This window comes from Camellia sinensis, chromosome 8 (assembly GCF_055761805.1).
Source record: "Camellia sinensis isolate YWXY chromosome 8, ASM5576180v1, whole genome shotgun sequence".
Taxonomy (NCBI): domain Eukaryota; kingdom Viridiplantae; phylum Streptophyta; class Magnoliopsida; order Ericales; family Theaceae; genus Camellia; species Camellia sinensis.
In genome coordinates this window covers 101897642-101922172 of record NC_138968.1, presented here as the reverse complement: position 1 = coordinate 101922172, position 24531 = coordinate 101897642, and the positions used below count along the sequence as shown (strand labels likewise).

At 40.3% G+C, this 24531-nt stretch overlaps 1 protein-coding gene across 1 annotated transcript; it reads left to right on the top strand.

The window, feature by feature from the left end:
• The first annotated feature begins 21287 nt into the window (after window positions 1–21287).
• LOC145797930 (uncharacterized) lies at window positions 21288–22967 on the top strand. The gene is made up of 2 exons (XM_082885374.1): window positions 21288–22108; window positions 22190–22967. Exons 1-2 carry the CDS (start codon window positions 21288–21290, stop codon window positions 22965–22967), a joined length of 1599 nt encoding a protein of 532 aa, XP_082741500.1.
• Window positions 22968–24531: the final 1564 nt, after the last annotated feature.

Below are 24531 nucleotides of genomic sequence, written 5' to 3'. Positions count from 1 at the left end.
TCGGACACTTATTCGGACCCTCTTGCACGATGGCAGATATGTAATTATGATGTTTACTTGCCATTTCTCATGCATTAGGGTTCAAACACACGGACACGTATTCGATCTCTTGCATGATGGCAGATATGTAATTACGGAGTTTGCTAACCATTTCTCACATATTAGGGTTCGAACACTCGGACACTTAATCAGACCCTCTTGCATGATGGCAGATATGTGATTATGATGTTTACTTGCCATTTCTAATGCATTAGGGTTGAAACACTTGGACACTTATTCGGACACTCTTGCGTGATCGTCGATACGTAATTATGGAGTTTACTTGCCATTTCCCATGCATTAGCGTTCGAAGACTAGTACACTAAATCGGACCCTCTTGCACGATGGCAGATATGTAACTATGATGATTACTTGTCATTTCTCATGCATTAGGGTTTAAACAAACGGACACGTATTCGGATCCTCTTGCACGATAGAAGATATGTAATTACGGTGTTTACTTGCCATTTCTCATACATTTGTCTTCAAACACACGGACATTTAATCAGATCCTCTTGCATGATGGCAGATATGTAATTGTGATGTTTACTTGCCATTTCTAATGCATTTGGGTTTAAACACTTGGACACTTATTCGGACCCTCTTGCGTAATGGTAGATATGTAATTATGGTGTTTACTTGCAATTTCCCAAGCATTAGCGTTCGAACACTAGTACACTAATTCGGACCCTCTTGCCCGATGGCAGATATGTAATTATGATGTTTACTTGCCATTTCTCATGCATTAGGGTTTAAACACACGGACACGTATTCGCATCCTCTTGCATGATGGCAGATATGTAATTACGGTGTTTGCTAGACATTCCTCATACATTAGGGTTCCAACACTCGGACACTTATTCAGACCCTCTTGCATTATGGCAGATATGTAATTATGGTGTTTACTTGCCATTTCTCATGTACTAGAGTTTAAACACTCGGACACTTATTTGGACCCTCTTGCACGATGGCCGATATGTAATTATGGTGTTTAGTTGCCATTTCTCATGCATTAGGGTTTAAACACACGGACACGTATTCAGATCCTACTGCACAATGGCAGCTATGTAATTATGGTGTTTACTTGCTATTTCTCTTGCATTAGCGATCGAACACTCGAACACTTATTCGGACCGTCTTGTATAATGGCAGATATGTAATTATGGTGTTTACTTGCCATTTCTCATGCATTAGGGTTTAAACAGATGGACACGTATTCGGATCCTCTGGCACGATGGCAGATATGTAATTATGGTGTTTCCTAGCTATTTGTCATACATTAGGGTTTGAACACAAGGACACTTAATCAGACCCTCTTGCATGATGGCCGATATGTAATTATGATGTTTACTTCCCATTTATAATGCATTAGGGTCTAAACACTTGGACACTTATTCGGACCCTCTTGCGTGATGGTACATATGTAATTATGGTGTTTACTTGCCATTTCCCATGCATTAACGTTCGAACGCTAGTACACTAAATCGGACCCTCTTGCACGATGGCAGATGTGTAATTATGATGTTTACTTGACATTTCTCATGCATTAGGGTTTAAACACACGGACACGTATTCGGATTCTCTTGCACGATGGTAGATATGTAATTACGGTATTTGCTAGCCATTTCTCATATATTAGGGTTCGAACACTCGGACACTTATTCAGACTCTCTTGCATTATGGCAGATATGTAATTGTGGTGTTTACTTGCCATTTCTCATGTATTAGAGTTTAAACACTCGGACACTTATTCGGACCCTCTTGCACGATGGCAGATATGTAATTACGGTGTTTACTTGCTATTTCTCATGCATTAGCGATCGAACACTCAGACACTTATTCGGACCATCTTGTATCATGGCAGATATGTAATTATGGTGTTTACTTGCCATTTCTCATGCATTAGGATTTAAACAAACGAACACATATTCGGATCCTCTTGCACGATGGCAGATTTGTAATTATGGTGTTTTCTAGCCATTTCTCAAACATTAGGGTTCAAACACACGGACACTTAATCAGACCCTCTTGCATGATGGCAGATATGTAATTATGATGTTTACTTGCCATTTCTAATACATTAGGGTTTAAACACTTGGATACTTATTCGGACCCTCTTGGGTGATGGCAGATATGTAATTATGGTATTTACTAGCCATTTCTCATACATTAGGGTTCAAACACACAGACACTTAATCAGACCCTCTTTCATGATGGCAGATATGTGATTATGATGTTTACTACCCATTTTTAATGCATTAGGGTTTTAACACGTGGACATTTATTCGGACCCTCTTGCGTGGTGGTAGATATGTAATTATGGTGTTTACTTGCCATTTCCCATGCATTAGCGTTCGAACAATAGTACACTAATTCGGACGCTCTTGCACGATGTCAGATATGTAATTATGATGTTTACTTGTCATTTCTCATGCATTAGGGTTTAAACACACGGACACGTATTCGATCTCTTGCATGATGGCAGATATGTAATAACAGTGTTTGCTAGCCATTTGTCATACAATAGGGTTCGAACACTCGGACACTTATTCAGACCCTCTTGCATTATGGCAGATATGTAATTATGGTGTTTACTTGCCATTTCTTATGGATTATAGTTTAAACACTCGGATACTTATTCGGACCCTCTTGCACGATGCCAGATATGTAATTATGGTGTTTAGTTGCCATTTCTCATGCACTAGGGTTTAAACACACAGACACGTATTCGGATCCTCATGCACGATGGCTGATATGTAATTATGATGTTTACTGGCCATTTCTCACACAATGGGGTTCGAACACTCGGTCACTTATTCGGACCCTCTTGCATGACGGCAGATATGTAATTATGGTGTTTGCTTGCCTTTTCTAATGCATTAGGGTTTAAACACTTGGACACCTATTCGGACCCTCTTCCATGATGGTAGATATGTAAGTACGATGTTTACTTGCCATTTCTCATGCATTAGCGTTCGAACACTAATACACTTATTCGGACCCTCTTGCACGATGGCAGATATGTAATTATGGTGTTTAGTTGCCATTTCTCCTGCATTAGGCTTTAAATACACGGACACGTATTCGGATCCTCTTGCATGATGGCAGATGTGTAATTATGTTGTTTACTTGCCATTTCTCATATATTAGGGTTTAAACACTCGGACACTTATTCGGACCATCTTGCATGATGGCAGATATGTAATTATGGTGTTTAGTTGCCATTTCTCAAGCATTGAGGTTTAAACACACGGACACGTATTCGGATCCTCTTGCATGATGGCAGATATGTAATTATGGTGTTTACTTGTCATTTCTCATGCATTAGCGATCGAACACTTATTCGGACCGTCTTGTATCATGGCAGATATGTAATTATGGTGTTTACTTGCCATTTCTCATGCATTAGGGTTTAAACAAATGGACACGTATTCGGATCCTCTTGCACGATGGCAGATATGTAATTATGGTGTTTACTAGCCATTTCTCAAACACTAGGGTTCAAACACACGGACACTTAATCGGACCCTCTTGCATGATGGCAGATATGTAACTATGGTGTTTACTTGCCATTTCTAATGCATTAGGGTTTAAACACTTGGACACTTATTCGGACCCTCTTGCGTGATGGTAGATATGTAATTATGGTGTTTACTTTTCATTTCTCATGCATTAGCGTTCGAACACTAGTACACTAATTCGGACCCTCTTGCACGATGGCAGATATGTAATTATGGTGTTTACTTGCCCTTTCTCATGCATTAGGGTTTAAACACACGGACACGTATTCGGATCCTCTTGCATGATGGCAGATATGTAATTACAGTCTTTGCCAGCCATTTCTCATACATTAGGGTTCGAACACTCGGACACTTATTCAGACCCTATTGCACAATGGCAGATATGTAATTATGGTATTTAGTTGCCATTTCTCCTGCATTAGGGTTTAAACACACAAACAGGTATTCGGATCCTCTTTCATGATGGCAGATATGTAATTAGCGTGTTTACTAGCCTTTTCTCATACATTAGGGTTCGAACACTCGGTCACTTTTTCAAACCCTCTTGCATGATGGTAGATATGTAAGTATGGTGTTTACTAGCCATTTCTCATGCATTAGTGTTCGAACACTAGTACACTTATTTGGACCCTCTTGCACGATGGCAGATATGTAATTATGGTGTTTAGTTGCCATTTCTCATGCATTAGGGTTTAAACACATGGACACGTATTCGAATCCTCTTGCACGATGGCAGATATGTAATTGTGGTATTTACTTGCCAGTTCTCATGCATTAGGGTTTAAACACACGGACACGTATTCGGATCCTCTTGCACAATGGCAGATATGTAATTATGGTGTTGGCTTGCTATTTCTCATGCATTAGCGATCGAACACTCGGACACTTATTCGGACCATCTTGTATCGTGGCAGATATGTAATTATGGTGTTTACTTGCCATTTCTCAAGCATTAGGGTTTAAACAAACGGACACGTATTCGGATCCTCTTGCATATTGGCAGATAAGTAATTATGGTGTTTACTAGCCATTTCTCAAACATTAGGGTTCGAACACACGGACACTTAATCCGACCCTCGTGCATGATGGCAGATATGTAATTACGATGTTTACTTGCCATTTCTAATGCATTAGGGTTTAAACACTTGGACACTTATTCGGACCCTCTTGTGTGATGGTAGATATGTAATTATGGTGTTTACTTGCCATTTCCCATGCATTAGTGTTCGAACGCTAGTACACTAATTCGGACCCTCTTGCACGATGGCAGATATGTAATTATGATGTTTACTTGCCATTTCTCATGCATTAGGGTTTAAACACTCGGACACTTATTCAGACCGTCTTGTATCGTGGCAGATATGTAATTATGGTGTTTACTTGCCATTTCTCACGCATTAGGGTTTAAACAAACGGACACGTATTCGGATCCTCTTGCATAATGGCAGATATGTAATTATGGTGTTTACTAGCAATTTCTCATACATTAGGGTTCGAACACACGGACACTTAATCCGACCCTCGTGCGTGATGGCAGATATGTAATTACGATGTTTACTTGCCATTTCTAATGCATTAGGGTTTAAACACTTGGACACTTATTCGGACCCTCTTGTGTGATGCTAGATATGTAATTATGGTGTTTACTTGCCATTTCCCATTAGTGTTCGAACGCTAGTACACTAATTCGGACCCTCTTGCACGATGGCAGATATGTAATTATGATGTTTACTTGCCATTTCTCATGCATTAGGGTTTAAACACACGGACACGTATTCGGATCCTCTTACATGACGGCAGATATGTAATTAAGGGGTTTGCTAGCCATTTCTCATACATTAGGGTTCGAACACTCGGACACTTATTCAGACCCTCTTGCATTATGGCAGATATGTAATTATGGTGTTTACTTGCCATTTCTCATGTATTAGAGTTTAAACACTCGGACACTTATTCGGACCTTCTTGCACGATGGCAGATATGTAATTATTGGGTTTAGGTTCCATTTCTCATGCATTAGGGTTTAAACACACGGACACGTATTCGGATTCTCTTGCATGATGGCGGATGTGTAATTATGGTGTTTACTAGCCATTTCTCATACATTGGGGTTCGAACACTCGGCCACTTCTTCGGACCCTCTTGCATGATGGCAGATATGTAATTATGGTGTTTACTCGCCATTTCTCATGCATTATGGTTTAAATACACGGACACGTATTCGGATCCTCTTGCGTGATGGCAGATATGTAATTATGGTGTTTACATGCCATTTCTGATGTATTAGGGTTTAAACGCTGGGACACTTATTCGGACCATCTTGCATGATGGCAGATATGTAATTATGGTGTTTAGTTTCCATTTCTCTTGCATTAGGGTTTAAACACACGGACACGTATTCGAATCCTCTTGCATTGTGGCAGATATGTAATTATGGTGTTTACTTGCTATTTCTCATGCATTAGCGATCGAACACTCGGACACTTATTCGGACCGTCTTGTATCATGGCAGATATGTAATTATGGTTTTTACTCGCCATTTCTCATGCATTAGAGTTTAAACAAACGGACACGTATTCGGATCCTCTTGCACGATGGCAGATATGTAATTATGGTGTTTGCTAGCCATTTCCCATACATTAGGGTTCGAACACATGGACACTTAATCAGACCCTCTTGCATTATGTCAGATATGTAATTACGATGTTTACTTGCCATTTCTAATGCATTAGGGTTTAAACACTTGGACACATATTCGGACCCTCTTACGTGATGGTAGATATGTAATTATGGTGTTAACTTGCCATTTCTCATGCATTAGCGTTCGAACACTAGTACACTAATTCGGACCCTCTTGCACGATGGTAGATATGTAATTATGGTGTTTACTTGCCCTTTCTCATGCATTAGGGTTTAAACACACTTACACGTATTCGGATCCTCTTGCATGATGGCAGATATGTAATTACGGTGTTTGCTAGCCATTTCTCATACATTAGGGTTCGAACACTCGGACACTTATTCAGACCCTCTTGCATTATGGCAGATATGTAATTATGGTGTGTACTTGCCATTTCTCTTGTATTAGAGTTTAAACAGTCGGACGCTTATTCGGACCCTCATGCACGATGGCTGATATGTAATTATGGAGTTTACTTGCTATTTGTCATGCATTATCGATCGAACACTCGGACACTTATTCGGACCGTCTTGTATCATGGCAGATATGTAATTATGGTGTTTACTTGCCATTTCTCATGCATTAGGGTTTAAACAAACGAACACGTATTCGGAAACTCTTGCACGATGATAGATTTGTAATTATGGTGTTTACTAGCCATTTCTCAAACATTAGGGTTCGAACACACGGACACTTAATCAGACCCACTTGCATGATGGCTGATATGTAATTATGATGTTTACTTGCCATTTCTAATGCATTAGGGTTTACACACTTGGACACTTATTCGGACACTCTTGCGTGATGGCAGATATGTAATTATGGTGTTTACTAGCCATTTCTTACACATTAGGGTTCGAACACACAGACACTTAATCAGACCCTCTTTCATGATGGCAGATATGTGATTATGATGTTTACTTGCCATTTCTAATGCATTAGGGTTTTAACACTTGGACACCTATTCGGACCCTCTTGCATGGTGGTAGATATGTAATTATGGTGTTTGCTTGCCATTTCCTATGCATTAGCGTTTGAACAATAGTATACTAATTCGGACCCTCTTGCACGATGTCAGATATGTAATTATGATGTTTACTTGCCATTTCTCATGCATTAGGGTTTAAACACACGGACACGCATTCGCCTCCTCTTGCATGATGGCAGATATGTAATTACGGTGTTTGCTAGCCATTTCTCATACATTAGGGTTCGAACACTCGGACACTTATTCAGACCCTCTTGCATTATGGCAGATATGTAATTCTGGTGTTTACTTGCCATTTCTCATGTATTAGAGTTTAAACACTCGGACACTTATTCGGACCCTCTTGGATGATGGCCGATATGTAATTATGGTGTTTAGTTGCCATTTCTCATGCATTAGGGTTTAAACACACGGACACGTATTCAGATCCGCTTGCATGATGGCAGATATGTAATTATGGTGTTTACTTGCTATTTCTCATGCATTAGCGATCGAACACTGAGACACTTAATCGGACCGTCTTGTGTAATGGCAGATATGTAATTATGGTGTTTACTTGCCATTTCTCATGCATTAGGGTTTGAACAAACGGACACGTATTCGGATCCTCTTGCACAATGGCAGATATGTAATTATGGTGTTTACTAGCCATTTCCCACACATTAGGGTCGGAGACTTAATCTGACCCTCTTGCATGATGGCAGATATGTAAGTATGATGTTTACTTGCCATTTCTAATGCATTAGGGTTTAAACACTCGGACACTTATTCGGACCCTCTAGCATTATGGCAGATATGTAATTATGGTGTTTACTTGCCATTTCTTATATATTAGAGTTTAAACACACGGAGACTTATTCGGACCCTCTTGCACGATGGCAGATATATAATTATGGTGTTTAGTTGCCATTTATCAGGCACTAGGGTTTAAACAAACGGACACGTATTCGGAACCTCTTGCACGATGGCAGATATATAATTATGTTGTTCACTGGCCATTTCTCATGCATTAGGGTTCGAACACTCGGTCACTTATTCGGACCCTTTTGCATGATGGCTGATATTTAATTATGGAGTTTACCTGCCATTTCTCATGTATTAGGGTTTAAACACACAGACACGTATTCAGATCCTCTTGCATGATGCCATATACGTAATTATGGTGTTTACTACTCATTTCTCATACATTAGCGTTCGAACACTCGGACACTTAATCCGACCGTCTTGCTTGATGGCGGATATGTAACTATGGTGTTTGTTTGCCATTTCTAATGCATTAGGGTTTAAACACTTGGACACTAATTCGGACCCTCTTGCATGATGGTAGATATTTGGTGTTTATTTGCCATTTCTCATGCATTAGTGTTCGAACAGTAATACACTTATTCGGGCCCTCTTGCACAATGGCGGATATGTAATTATAGTGTTTAGTTGCCATTTATCATGCACTAGGGTTCAAACACACGGACACGTATTCGGATCCTCTTGCATGATGGCAGATGTGTAATTATGGTGTTTACCAGCCATTTCTCATACATTAGGGTTCGAACACTCGGTCACTTTTTCGGACCCTCTTGCATGATGGCAGATATGTAATTATGGTGTTTACTTGCCATTGCTCATGCATTAGGGTTTAAACACACGGACACATATTCGGATCCTCTTGCATGATGGCAGATATGTAATTATGGTGTTTACTTGCTATTTCTCACGCATTAGCGATCGAACACTCGGACACTTATTCGGACCGTCCTGTATCATGGCAGATATGTAATTATGGTGTTTAGTTGCCATTTCTCATGCATTAAGGTTTAAACAAACGGACACGTATTCGGATCCTCTAGCACAATGGCAGATATGGAATTAAGGTGTTTACTAGCCAATTCTCATACATTAGAGTTCAAACACGCGGACATTTAATTTGACCCTCTTGCATGATGGCAGATATGTAATTATGATTTTTACTTGCCATTTCTAATGCATTAGGGTTTAAACACTTGGACACTTATTCGGACCCTCTTGCATTATCGTAGATATGTAATTATGGTGTTTACTTGCCATTTCCCATGCATTAGCGTTCGAACACTAGTACACTAATTCGGACCCTCTTGCACGATGGCAGATATGTAATTATGATGTTTACTTGCCATTTCTCATGCATTAGGGTTTAAACACACGGACACGTATTCGGATCCTCTTGCATGATGGCAGATATGTAATTGTGGTGTTTGCTAGCCATTTCTCATACATTAGGGTTCGAACACTCGGACACTTATTCAGACCCTCTTGCATTATGGCAGATTTGTAATTATGGAGTTTACTTGCCATTTCTCATGCATTAGAGTTTAAACACTCGGACGCTTATTCGGACCCTCTTGCACGATGGCCGATATGTAATTATGGTGTTTAGTTGCCATTTCTCATGCATTAGGGTTTAAACACGCGGACACGTATTCGGATCCTCTTGCATGATTACAGATATGTAATTACAATGTTTGCTAGGCATTTCTTATACATTAGGGTTCGAATACTCAGACACTTATTCAGACCCTCTTGCATTACGGCAGATATGTAATTATGGTGTTTACTTGCCAATTCTCGTGTATTAGAGTTTAAACACTCGGACACATATTCGGACCCTCTTGCACGATGGCAGACATGTAATTATTGTGTTTAGTTGCCATTTCTCACGCATTATGGTTTAAACACACAGACACGTATTCAGATCCTCTTGCAAGATAGCAGATATGTAATTATTGTGTTTACTTACTATTTCTCATGCATTAGCCATCGAACACTCAGACACTTAATCGGACCGTCTTGTATAATGGCAGATATGTAATTATGGTGTTTACTTGCCATTTCTCATGCATTAGGGTTTAAACAAACGGACACGTATTCGGATCATCTTGCACGATGGCAGATATGTACTTATGGTGTTTAGTAGCCATTTCATATACATTAGGGTTCGAACACACGGACACTTAATCAGACCCTCTTGCATGATGGCATATATGTAAGTATGATGTTTACTTGCCATTCCTAATGCATTAGGGTTTAAACACTCGGACACTTATTCGGACCCTATAGCATTATGGCAGATATGTAATTATGGTGTTTACTTGCCATTTCTCATGTATTAGAGTTTAAACACTCGGACACTTATTCGGACCCTCTTGCACGATGGCAGATATGTAATTATGGAGTTTACTTGCTATTTCTCATGCATTCGTGATCGAACACTCGGACACTTATTCGGACCGTCTTGTATCATGGTAGATATGTAATTATGGTGTTTACTTGCCATTTCTCACGGATTAGAGTTTAAACAAACGAGCACGTATTCGGATCCTCTTGCACGATGGCAGATTTGTAATTATGGTGTTTACTAGCCATTTCTCAAACATTAGGGTTTGAAAACACGGACACTTAATCAGACCCTCATGCAAGATGGCAGATATGTAATTATGCTGTTTACTTGCCATTTCTAATGCAGTAGGGTTTAAACACTTGGACACTTATTCAGACCCTCTTGCGTGATGGCAGATATGTAATTATGGTGTTTACTAGCCATTTCTCATACATTAGGGTTCGAACACACAGACACTTAATCAGACCCTCTTTCATGATGGCAGATATGTGATTATGATGTTTACTTGCCATTTCTAATGCATTAGGGTCTTAACACTTGGACACTCATTCGGACCCTCTTGCGTGGTGGTAGATATTTAATTATGGTGTTTGCTTGCCATTTCCCATGCATTAGCGTTCGAACAATAATATACTAATTCGGACCCTCTTGCACGATGTCAGATATGTAATTATATTGTTTACTTGCCATTTCTTGTGCATTAGGGTTTAAACACACGGACACGTATTCGATTTCTTGCATGATGGCAGATTTGTAATTACGGTGTTTGCTAGCCATTTCTCATACATTAGGGTTCGAACACTCGGACACTTATTCAAACCCTCTTGCATTATGGCAGTTATGTAATTATGGTTGCCATTTCTCATGTATTAGAGTTTAAACACTCGGACGCTTATTCGGACCCTCTTGCACGATGGCCGATATGTAATTATGGTGTTTATTTGCCATTTCTCATGCATTAGGGTTTAAACACACGGACACGTATTCAGATCCTCTTGCATGATTGCATATATGTAATTACGGTGTTTGCTAGCCATTTCTTAAACATTAGGGTTCGAACACTCGGACACTTATTCAGACCCTCCTGCATTATGGCAGATATGTAATTATGGTGTTCACTTTCCATTTCTCGTGTATTAGAGTTTAAACACTCGGACACATATTCGGACCCTCTTGCACGATGGCAGACATGTAATTATTGTGTTTAGTTGCCATTTCTCATGCATTAGGGTTTAAACACACGGACACGTATTCAAATCCTCTTGCAAGATGGCAGATATGTAATTATGGTGTTTTTTTTTTTTTTTTTTTTTTTTTTTGGGTGGGTAAGTCATAAATTAAAGACAAAAAACTTACACATTTACAAGGGGCATACCCCAGGTAATACAATAAAACCTCACGCCCCCCAAATGTGGGGGGACATAATTAATTATGGTGTTTACTTGCTATTTCTCATACATTAGCGATCGAACACTCAGACACTTAATCGGACCATCTTGTATAATGGCAGATATGTAATTATGGTGTTTACTTGCCATTTCTCACGCATTAGGGTTTAAACAAACGGACACGTATTTGGATCCCCTTGCACGATGGCAGATATGTAATTATGGTGTTTACTAGCCATTTCACATACATTAGGGTTCGAACACACGGACACTTAATCAGACCCTCTTGCATGATGGCAGATATGTAAGTATGATGTTTACTTGCCATTTCTAATGCATTAGGGTTGAAACACTCGGACACTTATTCGGACCCTCTAGCATTATGGCAAATATGTAATTATGGTGTTTACTTGCCATTTCTTATGTATTAGAGTTTAAAAACTCGGATGCTTATTCGGACCCTCTTACACGATGGCCGATATGTAATTATGGTGTTTATTTGCCATTTCTCATGCATTAGGGTTTAAACAAACGAGCACGTATTCGGATCCTCTTGCACGATGGCAGATTTGTAATTATGGTGTTTATTAGCCATTTCTCAAACATTAGGGTTCGAACACACGGACACTTAATCAGACCCTCTTGCATTATGGCAGATATGTAATTATGCTGTTTACTTGCCATTTCTAATGCATTAGGGTTTAAGACCTTGGACACTTATTCGGACCCTCTTGCGTGTTGGCAGATAAGTAATTATGGTGTTTACTAGCCATTTCTCATACATTAGGGTTCGAACACACAGCCACTTAATCAGACCCTCTTTCATGATGGCAGATATGTGATTATGATGTTTACTTGCCATTTCTAATGCATTAGGGTCTTAACACTTGGACACTTATTCGGACCCTCTTGCGTGGTGGTAGATATGTAATTATGGTGTTTGCTTGCCATTTCCCATGCATTAGCGTTCGAACAATAGTATACTAATTCAGACCCTCTTGCACGATGTCAGATATGTAATTATAATGTTTACTTGCCATTTCTCGTGCATTAGTGTTTAAACACACGGACACGTATTCGATCTCTTGCATGATGGCGGATTTGTAATTACGGTGTTTGCTAGCCATTTCTCATACATTAGGGTTCGAACACTCGGACACTTATTCAGACCCTCTTGCATTATGGCAGATATGTAATTATGGTGTTTACTTGCCATTTCTCATGTATTAGAGTTTAAACACTCGGACGCTTATTCGGACCCTCTTGCACGATGGCCGATATGTAATTATGGTGTTTAGTTGCCAGTTCTCATGCATTAGGGTTTAAACACACGGACACGTATTCGGATCCTCTTGCATGATTGCATATATGTAATTACGGTGTTTGCTAGCCATTTCTTAAACATTAGGGTTCGAACACTCGGACACTTATTCAGACCCTCCTGCATTATGGCAGATATGTAATTATGGTGTTCACTTTCCATTTCTCGTGTATTAGAGTTTAAACACTCGGACACATATTCGGACCCTCTTGCACGATGGCAGACATGTAATTATTGTGTTTAGCTGCCATTTCACATGCATTAGGGTTTAAACACACGGACACGTATTCAGATCCTCTTGCAAGATGGCAGATATGTAATTATGGTGTTTACTTGCTATTTCTCATGCATTAGCGATCGAACACTCAGACACTTAATCGGACCGTCTTGTATAATGGCATTTATGTAATTATGGTGTTTACTTGCCATTTCTCACGCATTAGGGTTTCAACAAACGGACACGTATTTGGATCCTCTTGCACGATGGCAGATATGTAATTTTGGTGTTTACTAGCCATTTCACATACACTAGGGTTCGAACACACGGACACTTAATCAGACCCTTTTGCATGATGGCAGATATGTAAGTATGATGTTTACTTGCCATTTCTAATGCATTAGGGTTTAAACACTCGGACACTTTTTCGGACCCTCTAGCATTATGGCAAATATGTAATTATGGTGTTTACTTGCCATTTCTTATGTATTAGAGTTTAAACACTCGGATACTTATTCGGACCCTCTTGCGCGATGGCAGATATGTAATTATGGTGTTTAGTTGCCATTTATCATGCATTAGGGTTTAAACACACGGACACGTATTCGGATCCTTTTCATGATGGCAGATATGTAATTATGGTGTTTACTGGCCATTTCTCATACATTAGGGTTCGAACACTCGGTCACTTATTCGGACCCTCTTGCATGATGGCTGATATTTAATTATGGTGTTTACTAGCCATTTCTCATGTATTAGGGTTTAAACACACAGACACGTATTCAGATCCTCTTGCATGATGGCAGATACGTAATTATGGTGTTTACTACTCATTTCTCATGCATTAGGGTTCGAACACTCGGAGACTTAATCAGACCGTCTTGCATGATGGCGGATATGTAATTATGGTGTTTGTTTGCCATTTCTAATGCATTAGGGTTTAAACACTTGGACACTAATTCGGACCCTCTTGCATGATGGTAGATATGTAAGTATGGTGTTTACTTGCCATTTCTCATGCATAAGCGTTCGAACACTGATACACTTATTCGGACCCTCTTGCACGATGGCAGATATGTAATTACGGTGTTTAGTTGCCATTTCTCATGCATTAGGGTTCAAACACACGGACACGTATTCGGATCCTCTTGCATGATGGCAGATGTGTAATTATGGTGTTTACCAGCCATTTCTCATACAATGGGGTTCGAACACTCGGTCACTTATTCCGACCCTCTTGCATGATGGCTTATATGTAATTATGGTGTTTACTTGCCATTTCTCATGCATTATGGTTTAAACACACGGACACGTATTCAGATCCTCTTGCATGATGGCAGATATGTAATTATGGTGTTTACTTGCCATTTCTCATGTATTAGGGTTTAAACATAGGGACACTTATTCGGACCATCTTGCATGATAGCAGATATGTAATTATGGTGTTTAGTTGCCATTTCTCCTGCATTAGGGTTTAAACACACGAACACGTATTCGGATCCTCTTGCATGATAGCTGATATGTAATCATGGTGTTTACTTGCTATTTCTCATGCATTAGCGATCGAACACTCGGACACTTATTCGGACCGTCTTGTATCATGGCAGATATGTAATTATGGTGTTTACTTGCCATTTCTCATGCGTTAGGGTTTAAACAAACGGACACGTATTCGGATCCTCTTGCACAATGGCAGATATGTAATTATGGTGTTTACTTGCCATTTCTCATACATTAGGGTTCGAACACACGGACACTTAATCAGACCCTCTTGCATGAAGGCAGATATGTAATTACGATGTTTACTTGCCATTTCTAATGCATTAGGGTTTAAACACTTGGACACTTATTCGGACCCTCTTGTGTGATGGTAGATATGTAATTATGGTGTTTACTTGCCATTTCCCTTGCATTAGCATTCGAACACTAGTACACTAATTCGGACCCTCTTGCATGAAGGCAGATATGTAATTACGATGTTTACCTGCCATTTTTCGTGCATTAGGGTTTAAACACACGGACACGTATTCGGATCCACTTGCATGATGGCAGATATGTAATTACGGTGTTTGCTAGCCATTTCTCATAGATTAGGGTTCGAACACTCGGACACTTAATCAGACGCTCTTGCATTATGGCAGATATGTTGTCACGACCCGTACCCGCCCCCATGGGTTAAGGACGTAACCGGCCAGTAATCGTAAGATTACCTACGGCCTCAAACCAAAACAGACTTAACACATCAGAGTAAAGGGGCCAAAGGGAAGCAAAATTTAAAAGCTTTGTCCATAGAGCTGTGCTTACATGGCACATCAAAACAAACCATACATATGTCCGTTAATAACTCACAACAGAAACATAGCGACATAGGTTCTGTACAGACAGGATCATCCAAAACTAAGTCAACCCATAAAACCATAAGTAGACATATACAAAACTTCGCCAACCTGACAAAATGTAAATACATAACAAAAGGGTGAAGACGGGTCTCGTGCGTGAGACACAAGGGCTGACTCTCTTAAAACCTTAGTTGTTCCATACAGACTTCACTGAGACTGGGTCTGGACTTCTCTTGGCTCACCTACAAACACATGAACCAGTGAATAATATCAAATCAAATACAGAAGTTACATAACAATGTAGAACAACTTGTTCCAAACGGCCTTGGGCCCAATTCATACTTCTATTTAACAGATATATATAACTATATGAAATGCAAATCAAGTAACTGTAGTTCCAAACAATCTAGCCCTTGGCCCATTCGGGTTTCCATTCATGGCAAAACGGCCTTCGGCCCATTCACTTATGTCGAAACGGCCTTCGACCCATTCATTTCTGTCAAAATAGCCTTCGGCCCATTCATTTATGTCAAAACGGCCTTTGGCCCACTCGTTCATGTCAAAACGGCCTTCGGCCCACTCACATATGTCAAAACGACATTTGGTCCATTCGTTTACATCGAAACGACCTTCGGTTTCATTTATATCAAAACGACCTTTGGTCCATTCATTTACATCAAAACGACCTTCGGTCCATTCAATTATATCAAAACGACCTTTGGTCCATTCATTTACATCGAACGACCTTCGGTCCATTTATTCATATCGAAACGACCTTCGGTCTACTCGTTTATGTCAAACGGCCTTCGGCCCATACATTCGTATCAAAACGGCCTTCGGTCCATTCAATTATATCAAAATGACCTTAGGTCCATTTATTTCTATCAAAACGACATTCGGTCCATTTATGTTTATTCCTGTCAGACTTTTGTCCACAATCCCAATTAGCAACTTACAAAGCATATAAGGGAGTAATAATTGGTCATTCACAATCATTCAAATATCGATATTACTCACAGTGATTGGCTTGTGGATTTGCCCTGGAGCTTGACCCTACACATTTCATGAACACAAAAGGGTCATTAATAGTTCAACCCATTCTTTAATTCACATATTCCTCTTTAGGCTTTATTATTGTCTCATTAACTCATTTACAATGCTTAACATATGCCTAAGAGTGCTTGCGAGTGAAAGAGAACGGAAAATAGAACACCAAATGCAAAAACAGGATTTCAGAAAATAGGGTCCCCGCTCGAGCGTGGACTTCCCCGCTCGAGCGGACCCTTCGGTCTGCAAAAGTACTGGTTGCCTTCAATTCCAGCTCGAGCGTGAACTCGGCCGTTCGAGCGCCTGTCTACATAGCTCCCCGCTCGAGCGTCAACTTCCCCGCTCGAGCGGGAACCATGTCTGCAGAAAATGCTGGGAGCTCGTTTTCTCCGCTCGAGCGGCACTTCACCCGCTCGAGCGGACATCGAAAATCTGGGTTTTCCAGATTGAGTTCTTGAGCTTCATCTCGACATTCAAAAGCTCTAAAGGCATGATTTCGGTCCAAACTTCACATAATCATGTACTAACATGGTACAAACATAGAATTACAACATATTAAAGCTCAATTTCATAATTTATCTACATGCATGTCTCAAAATATCTCAAACCCATCACCAACATGCTCAAATTCAAACATTCAAGACTTATACTCCCATGATTTGTGCATGCATGTGGGAGGTGCTCATCATTCTCAACTTAAATGGTACAAATGGTGATTACCACATGAGCTTTAACCAAAACTCTACATGAATCATGTGTTTCAAGCTCAAACATGCAATTTCAAAGTAATTCCTTACATGCATGAGTTCTAAGACTTCAAACTCAACAAAATCAACTCATTACATGCTCTTGATCACAAACAACCCTTGAACTTACAAGATCACAGATTCGAACTTATGAATTCAAGAATCAATGCTTACCTAGAGGCTCAATCTTCACAATTATGGCCAAGTCTTGCACCTAGCCTTCCCAATTCACAATTTTGAATCAAAATGCCCAAAGGTGCCTCCCCTCTCTCTCAAAGTCGTCTCTCTCTCTTTTCTAGAGAGTTAAACTTCAGCCAAAATGATATAAGGGTGAGGAATTGATCATAATGAGGCCCTTATTTAGCCCCACCCAACACATTATTTTATTATATAACAATTGGGCACTTAATTTATCAATTTAATCCGTTTAAATTGACCAGGATCAATTTTCAATTAAATTTCACCGTAGGCTCTAAAAATTATGCCAATCACAGTGGCGTAAACAATTTCGGGTTCTATGGCCGATAAGGCCCTCAATTTAATTCCCGAAGCGGATTATTCCAAACAGATAATCCTACGGTGAACAGATACGAATTCAAAATCACATATTATCACATAATGGCACAAAAAATCCCGCTAAACACATAACCATAAACAAATTAAGGACCAATTTCGCATAATACAGAACAGGGGTATCACATATGTAATTATGGTGTTTACTTGGCATTTCTCATGTATCAGAGTTTAAACACTCGAACACTTATTCGGACCCTCTTGCACGATGGCAGATATATAATTATTGTGTTTAGTTGCCATTTCTCATGCATTAGGGTTTAAACACACGGACACGTATTCGGATCCTCTTGCATGATGGCAGATATGTAATTAGGGTGTTTACTAGCCATTTCTTATACATTAGGGTTCGAACACTCGGTCAACTTATTCAAACCCTCTTGCATGATGGTAGAAATGAAATTGTGGGGTTTACTTGCCATTTCTCATGCATTAGGGTTTAAAAACACGGACATGTATTCTGATCCTCATGCATGATAGCACGTATGTAATTATGGTGTTTACTAGCCATTTCTCATACATTAGGGTTCAAACACTCGGACACTTAATCAGACCGTCTTGCATGGTGGCAGATATGCAATGATGGTGTTTGCTTGGCATTTCTAATGCATTAGGGTTTAAACACTTGGACATTTATTCGAACCCTCTTGCGTGATGGTAGATATGTAAGTATGGTGTTTAGTTGCCATTTCTCATGCATTAGTGTTCGAACACTAGTACACCTATTTAGACCCTCTTGCACGATGGCAGATATGTAATTATGGTGTTTAGTTGCCAATTCTCATGCATTAAGGTTTAAACACACGGACACGTATTCGGATCCTCTTGCATGATGGCAGATATGTAATTATGGTGTTTACTAGCCATTTCTCAGACATTAGGGATCGAACACTCGGTCACTTATTCGGACTCTCATGCACGATGGCAGATATGTAATTGTGGTGTTTACTTGCCATTTCTCATGCATTAGGGTTTAAACACATGGACACGTATTCGGATCCTCTTGCATGATGGCAGATATGTAATTATGGTGTTTACTTGCTATTTCTCATGCATTAGCGATCGAACACTCGGACACTTATTCGGACCGTCTTGTATCATGGCAGATATGTAATTGTGGTGTTTACTTGCCATTTCTCATGCGTTAGGGTTTAAACAAACGGACACGTATTCGGATCCTCTTGCACAATGGCAGATATGTAATTATGGTGTTTACTAGCCATTTCTCATACATTAGGGTTCGAACACACGGACACTTATTCAGACCCTCTTGCATGATGGCAGATATGTAATTACGATGTTTACTTGCCATTTGTAATGCATTAGGGTTTAAACACTTGGACACTTATTCGGACCCTCTTGTGTGATGGTAGATATGTAATTATGGTGTATACTTGCCATTTCCCATGCATTAGCGTTCGAACACTAGTACACTAATTCGGACCCTCTTGCACGATGGCAGATATGTAATTATGATGTTTACTTGCCATTTCTCATGCATTAGGGTTTAAACACATGGACACGTATTCGGATCCACTTGCATGATTGCAGGTATGTAATTACGGTGTTTGCTATCCATTTCTCATACATTAGGGTCCGAACACTCGGACACTTATTGAAACCCTCTTGCGTTATGGCAGATATGTAATTATGGTGTTTACTTGCCATTTCTCATGTATTAGAGTTTAAACACTCGGACACTTATTCGGACCCTCTTGCACGATGGCAGATATGTAATTATTGTGTTTAGTTACCATTTCTCATGCATTAGGGTTTAAACATACGGACAGGTATTCGGATCCTCTTGCATGATGGCAGATATGTAATTATGGTGTTTATTTTCTATTTCTCAAGCAATAGCGATCGAACACTCGGACACTTATTCGGACCGTCCTGTATCATGGAAGATATGTAATTATGGTGTTTACTTGCCATTTCTCATGCATTAGGGTTTAAACAAACGGACACGTATTTGGATCCTCTTGCACAATGGCAGATATGTAATTATGGTGTTTTCTAGCCATTTCTCATGCATTAGTGTTCAAACACACGGACATTTAATCAGATCCTCTTGCATGATGGCAGATATATAATTATGATGTTTACTTGCCATTTCTAATGCATTAGGGTTTAAACAATTGGAGACTAGAATTTAATAACAGAAACTAGGGAAAATGGGTTAGAGTGAGAAGCTCCCGCATCTCTCTAGAAACCTGCGTTTCTAGGGTTTCAATTCCTTATTGATTAAGATGACAGGAGTTAATGCGTTACTAAATACTGAGAGTCCTTTGGATCTACGGGTAAAGGATAAGGTGAGCATCGTTCCTACGGTGGGTATAGCGAGTGATACACGAGGGTTTGTTAACAACAGATTTGGGGTTTTGAGTGCAGCGTCCATGGATCTGCCTTTAGATCATATAGATGGGGATGGATTGAAGCTTGGGCAGTCTAACGATACCGAGATTGTGGAGAAATCTTCGAATCAGGGAGAACGAAGGGCGATAAAACCTTCAGACTTTCAACAATTGGCCGATCGTATAGCGAGAATGAAAGACCCATCCTCATCGATTATGACCTCGCCATCTACAGAGGGTTCATTATTTTCAGCGCGATGGTCAGATCGTACGGATTTTGAAACCCCTTTGTTTCAAAACCTACCAGATAGTGTCCTAGTTGCTCGAAACAGGCTCGATGGTAAGAGTCATGATGAGAATCTTCTAGATCGTCCCACAGATCTAGGGCTGGAAGAGAATACTGTCTCAGTCGAGGAGGTCCAAGCTACTGAAGAGATCCCAGTGCAGTCGCTGAACCTCGGAGATGTTGGTCGCGAAGAGATGGCTTCCCAAGGGGTGGGCTTTCAAATGTCAGAGGAGGTAGAGGAGGTAGAGGGCAAGGAGGAGGCAGAGGTCAAGGCCCTTCGAAATCCTGGGCTGATGTGGCTGCATCATCATCGCGATCTAATATCCCGTTGAGGTATGTTCCCCCTATTCGGAGTGATGGCTATGTTAGTGTGAGTCTCCCCCCAAGACCCAACCCCTTAGAGAAATGGGATTCATGTCTGGTAGGGTACTTCCTGGACAAAGGGGTGGCTTATAATTACTTGAAAAATAGTGCGTTTGCTTTATGGAAAAATAAGGGTTTGAAGGAAGTTCTAGCAAATGGAGAAGGCTTCAGTTTCTTCATTTTTGAAAGCCCTGAATGTTGTAGTGCGGTCCTTGAAGGAGGGCCATGGTACATAGGTGGTTCTAACCTTTTTCTGAAAAAATGGACTCGGATGATGAAGCTTTCGAAGGAAAAAGCTACTACTGTTCCAGTCTGGGCTAAGTTCTTCAATGTGCCTTTTGAGTATTGGGATAGTGATGGGCTGAGCCGGATTGCAAGTGCCGTAGGTACTCCTCTGTTTATGGATCAACTCACTGAACAGGGGAGTAGAGTGTCCTTTGCCAGAGTCTGCGTGGAGGTTGAAGCAACATCCACTCTTCCATCGATGTTTAAAGTAAATTGTGAAGATGCAGAAGCTGTAGTAAAAGTCGAATATCAGGGTTTACCCCCTAAGTGTGACCACTGTGTTGTTTTTGGGCATGACACTACCAAATGTGTTAAGACCCAAGTGGCTGCCCTGTTAAACCTCCAGAAACAAACAGAAGACAACCCAGACCCGGGATGGGAAACTGTCAAAGCCAAGGGTAAGAGAAAGGTTGATGTACCTGAGATAGATACTCCTGCAAATTCAAAGGAGGATGGCCTACCGAAAACTGATGTAAGGCAGAGTATACAGCTAGAGCACATTCAGGAGGAGTCAGTGGAGATTGAAGGGGAAATTGAGGCTCAGGAAACTATTCCAGTACCATCGGCAGTGTCTACTCCATCTGAAGGGGAGATTGAGGTTCAAGAGATAGATGGCTTGAAGGCTTTGAAGAACAGTCTGATGGAAATTACCAGTTTGGTTCTTCCCAATGATGTAGAATTGCGGGCTAAAGTGGAAAATCTAGTGGAAACCACCCCTGGTAGTTCGGCTACTAAAAAGGCTCAAGGTGGCACTAAGGCAAAAGGGAGCTCCTCTGGCAAAGGTAACAAGAGCCAGAGGAAGAAACGCAGGTAAATCCCAGTTCATCTGGTTGTGGGTTCATAATTTTTGTGATTTCCTATGTCTTTAAAAACTGCATCTTGGAATGTTAGAGGATTTAATAATCCTCATCGACTGAAGGAGGTTAAAATTTTTTTGTTAAATGAAGACATTAAAATCTTGGGCATTTTGGAAACGAAAATAAAAGCTTTAAATGAACAGCAGATTTTTTCTGGTGTAAACAATTGGCCCTTTTTGACAAACTCACAACCTACTAAAACTGGGAGGATCTGCGTCTGCTGGGACCCAGATTTTTGTAAAGTTACACTGTTATCAGCTTCTGACCAATATATTTTTTGCGAAGTTCATGAATTTTCGTCTGATAACGTGTTTAAAATCTGTTTTGTTTATGCTGATAATAAGCCTGACATTCGAAAAGAGTTTTTTGAGTTTATGGCTACGACATCCCATTTGCAGTCCAATACTCCTATCATGTTTCTGGGGGACTTCAATGCTATAAGATACCCATATGAGAAATCTGGGGGCTCTATTAGCTGGTCTAGGGTCAAAGAGGAGTTTAATTCATACATTCTGAAATTTGAATTGGTTGATCTCTCTTACGGGGGTTGCCAATTTACCTGGACCAATAAGAGAACTAGTGGGGATTACATCGCAACCAAAATTGATAGAGTGCTGGTTAATGAGGCTTGGTTGGATACCTTTCCTGCCTCTTTTGCCACATTTTTACCCTCTGGCATATCTGACCACTCTCCTGCTGTGGTTAATGTCTCTGACAAGAAATCTTCTTTTAAGAAACCTTTTAAATATTTTGACTTTTGGGCCAACCATGAGGACTTCAATACTGTGGTTTCTAGAGTTTGGAATCAGTAAATTTATGGTGTTCCTATGTATAGGGTTTGCCAAAAATTGAGGTATTTGAAGCCTAAACTTAAGGCTCTGAACAAGAGAGACTTTAGTGACATATCTACTAGAGTCCAAACCTCTAAGGGTAAGCTCTTCTCTGCTCAATGTAAGCTGGATAAGGATCCGAGTAATTGTGAGTTGCAGAAACTTGAGCGCACCATCTTTAAGCAGCATGTTGACCTTTTGGCTGTTGAAGAGAGTTTGGCTCTCCAGAAATCTCGTGTCCAGTGGCTTAGCCAAGGGGATAGAAATAGTAGCTTCTTCTTTAAAACCATTAAGGGTAATATCAATAGGGGTAAGATTTTGAATCTGGAGTTGATGGATGGCCAAAAATCTTCTAAAATAGAGGACATCCAGAATGCTTTTACAAATTTTTTCGCTGGTTTGTTTGGTACCCCGTTTGATGACCAGTATAATGGTTCTGCTAGAATTCATTCCCTGGTTAAGACCCGTGTTTCTCCTGATCAATCTATTATGCTTGCGAGCCCGGTTACTGACCAAGAGATCAAGGATACTTTTTGGTCTCTTAAGACCAATAAGGCTCCCGGTCCTGATGGTTTCTCTGCGGGTTTCTTTAAGACATCCTGGGCTATTGTTGGGAGAGATGTTATCCAAGCCATTAGAACGTTCTTTGAGTCTGGCAAACTTCTGACTGAAGTTAATAGCACTATCATAGCTCTCATTCCCAAAGTCCCCAACCCAGCGAAAGTGGGTGACTTCAGGCCTATTTCTTGCTGCAACACCATCTATAAGTGCATTGCCAAGATCATAGCCAACAGGATTAAGTCCGTTCTCCCTGATCTTATTGACCCTGTTCAATCAGCTTTTGTTTAGGGTCGGAGAATTTCTGATAATATCTTCCTTTCTCAAGAGCTTATGAGGGGGTATCACAGGCACTCCCCTACTCCGAAGTGTGCTATGAAGGTGGATATAATGAAAGCTTATGATAGTGTGAGATGGGAGTTTATACTTGATATTCTCAAGGCTATGGCCTTTCCTCCTGTCATGATTTCTTGGATCAAGGCCTGCATCACTAGCCCTTCCTTTTCAATTTGTATCAATGGTAGCCTTCATGGCTATTTTAAAGGTGCTAGAGGCCTCAGACAAGGTGACCCCATGTCCCCTTACTTATTTGTTTTGGCCATGGAAATCCTTGCCAAAATCTTGGCGGAGAAAGCTAAGCACCCTCTTTTTAAGTTTCATTGGAAGTGTGACAAGACTAAAATCATTAATCTTTGCGTCGCTGATGATCTTATGATCTTTAGTAGGGGTGATGCCTCTACTGTTAAGCCCATTATGGAAGGCCTTGAGGAGTTTTCATCCTTATCTGGCCTAATTCCTAATCCCAGCAAAAGTAACATCTACTTTTCTGGTTGTGATTTGGAGTTGAGAGCTTCTATTCTTGAGATTGCTAAGTTTAATGTTGGGACTCTTCCTGTTAGGTACCTTGGAGTCCCCTTAATTACCACTAAGTTGAGGGCTGCTGATTGTGGTCCTCTCATTGATAGGATCACCAAAAGAGTGAAGAGTT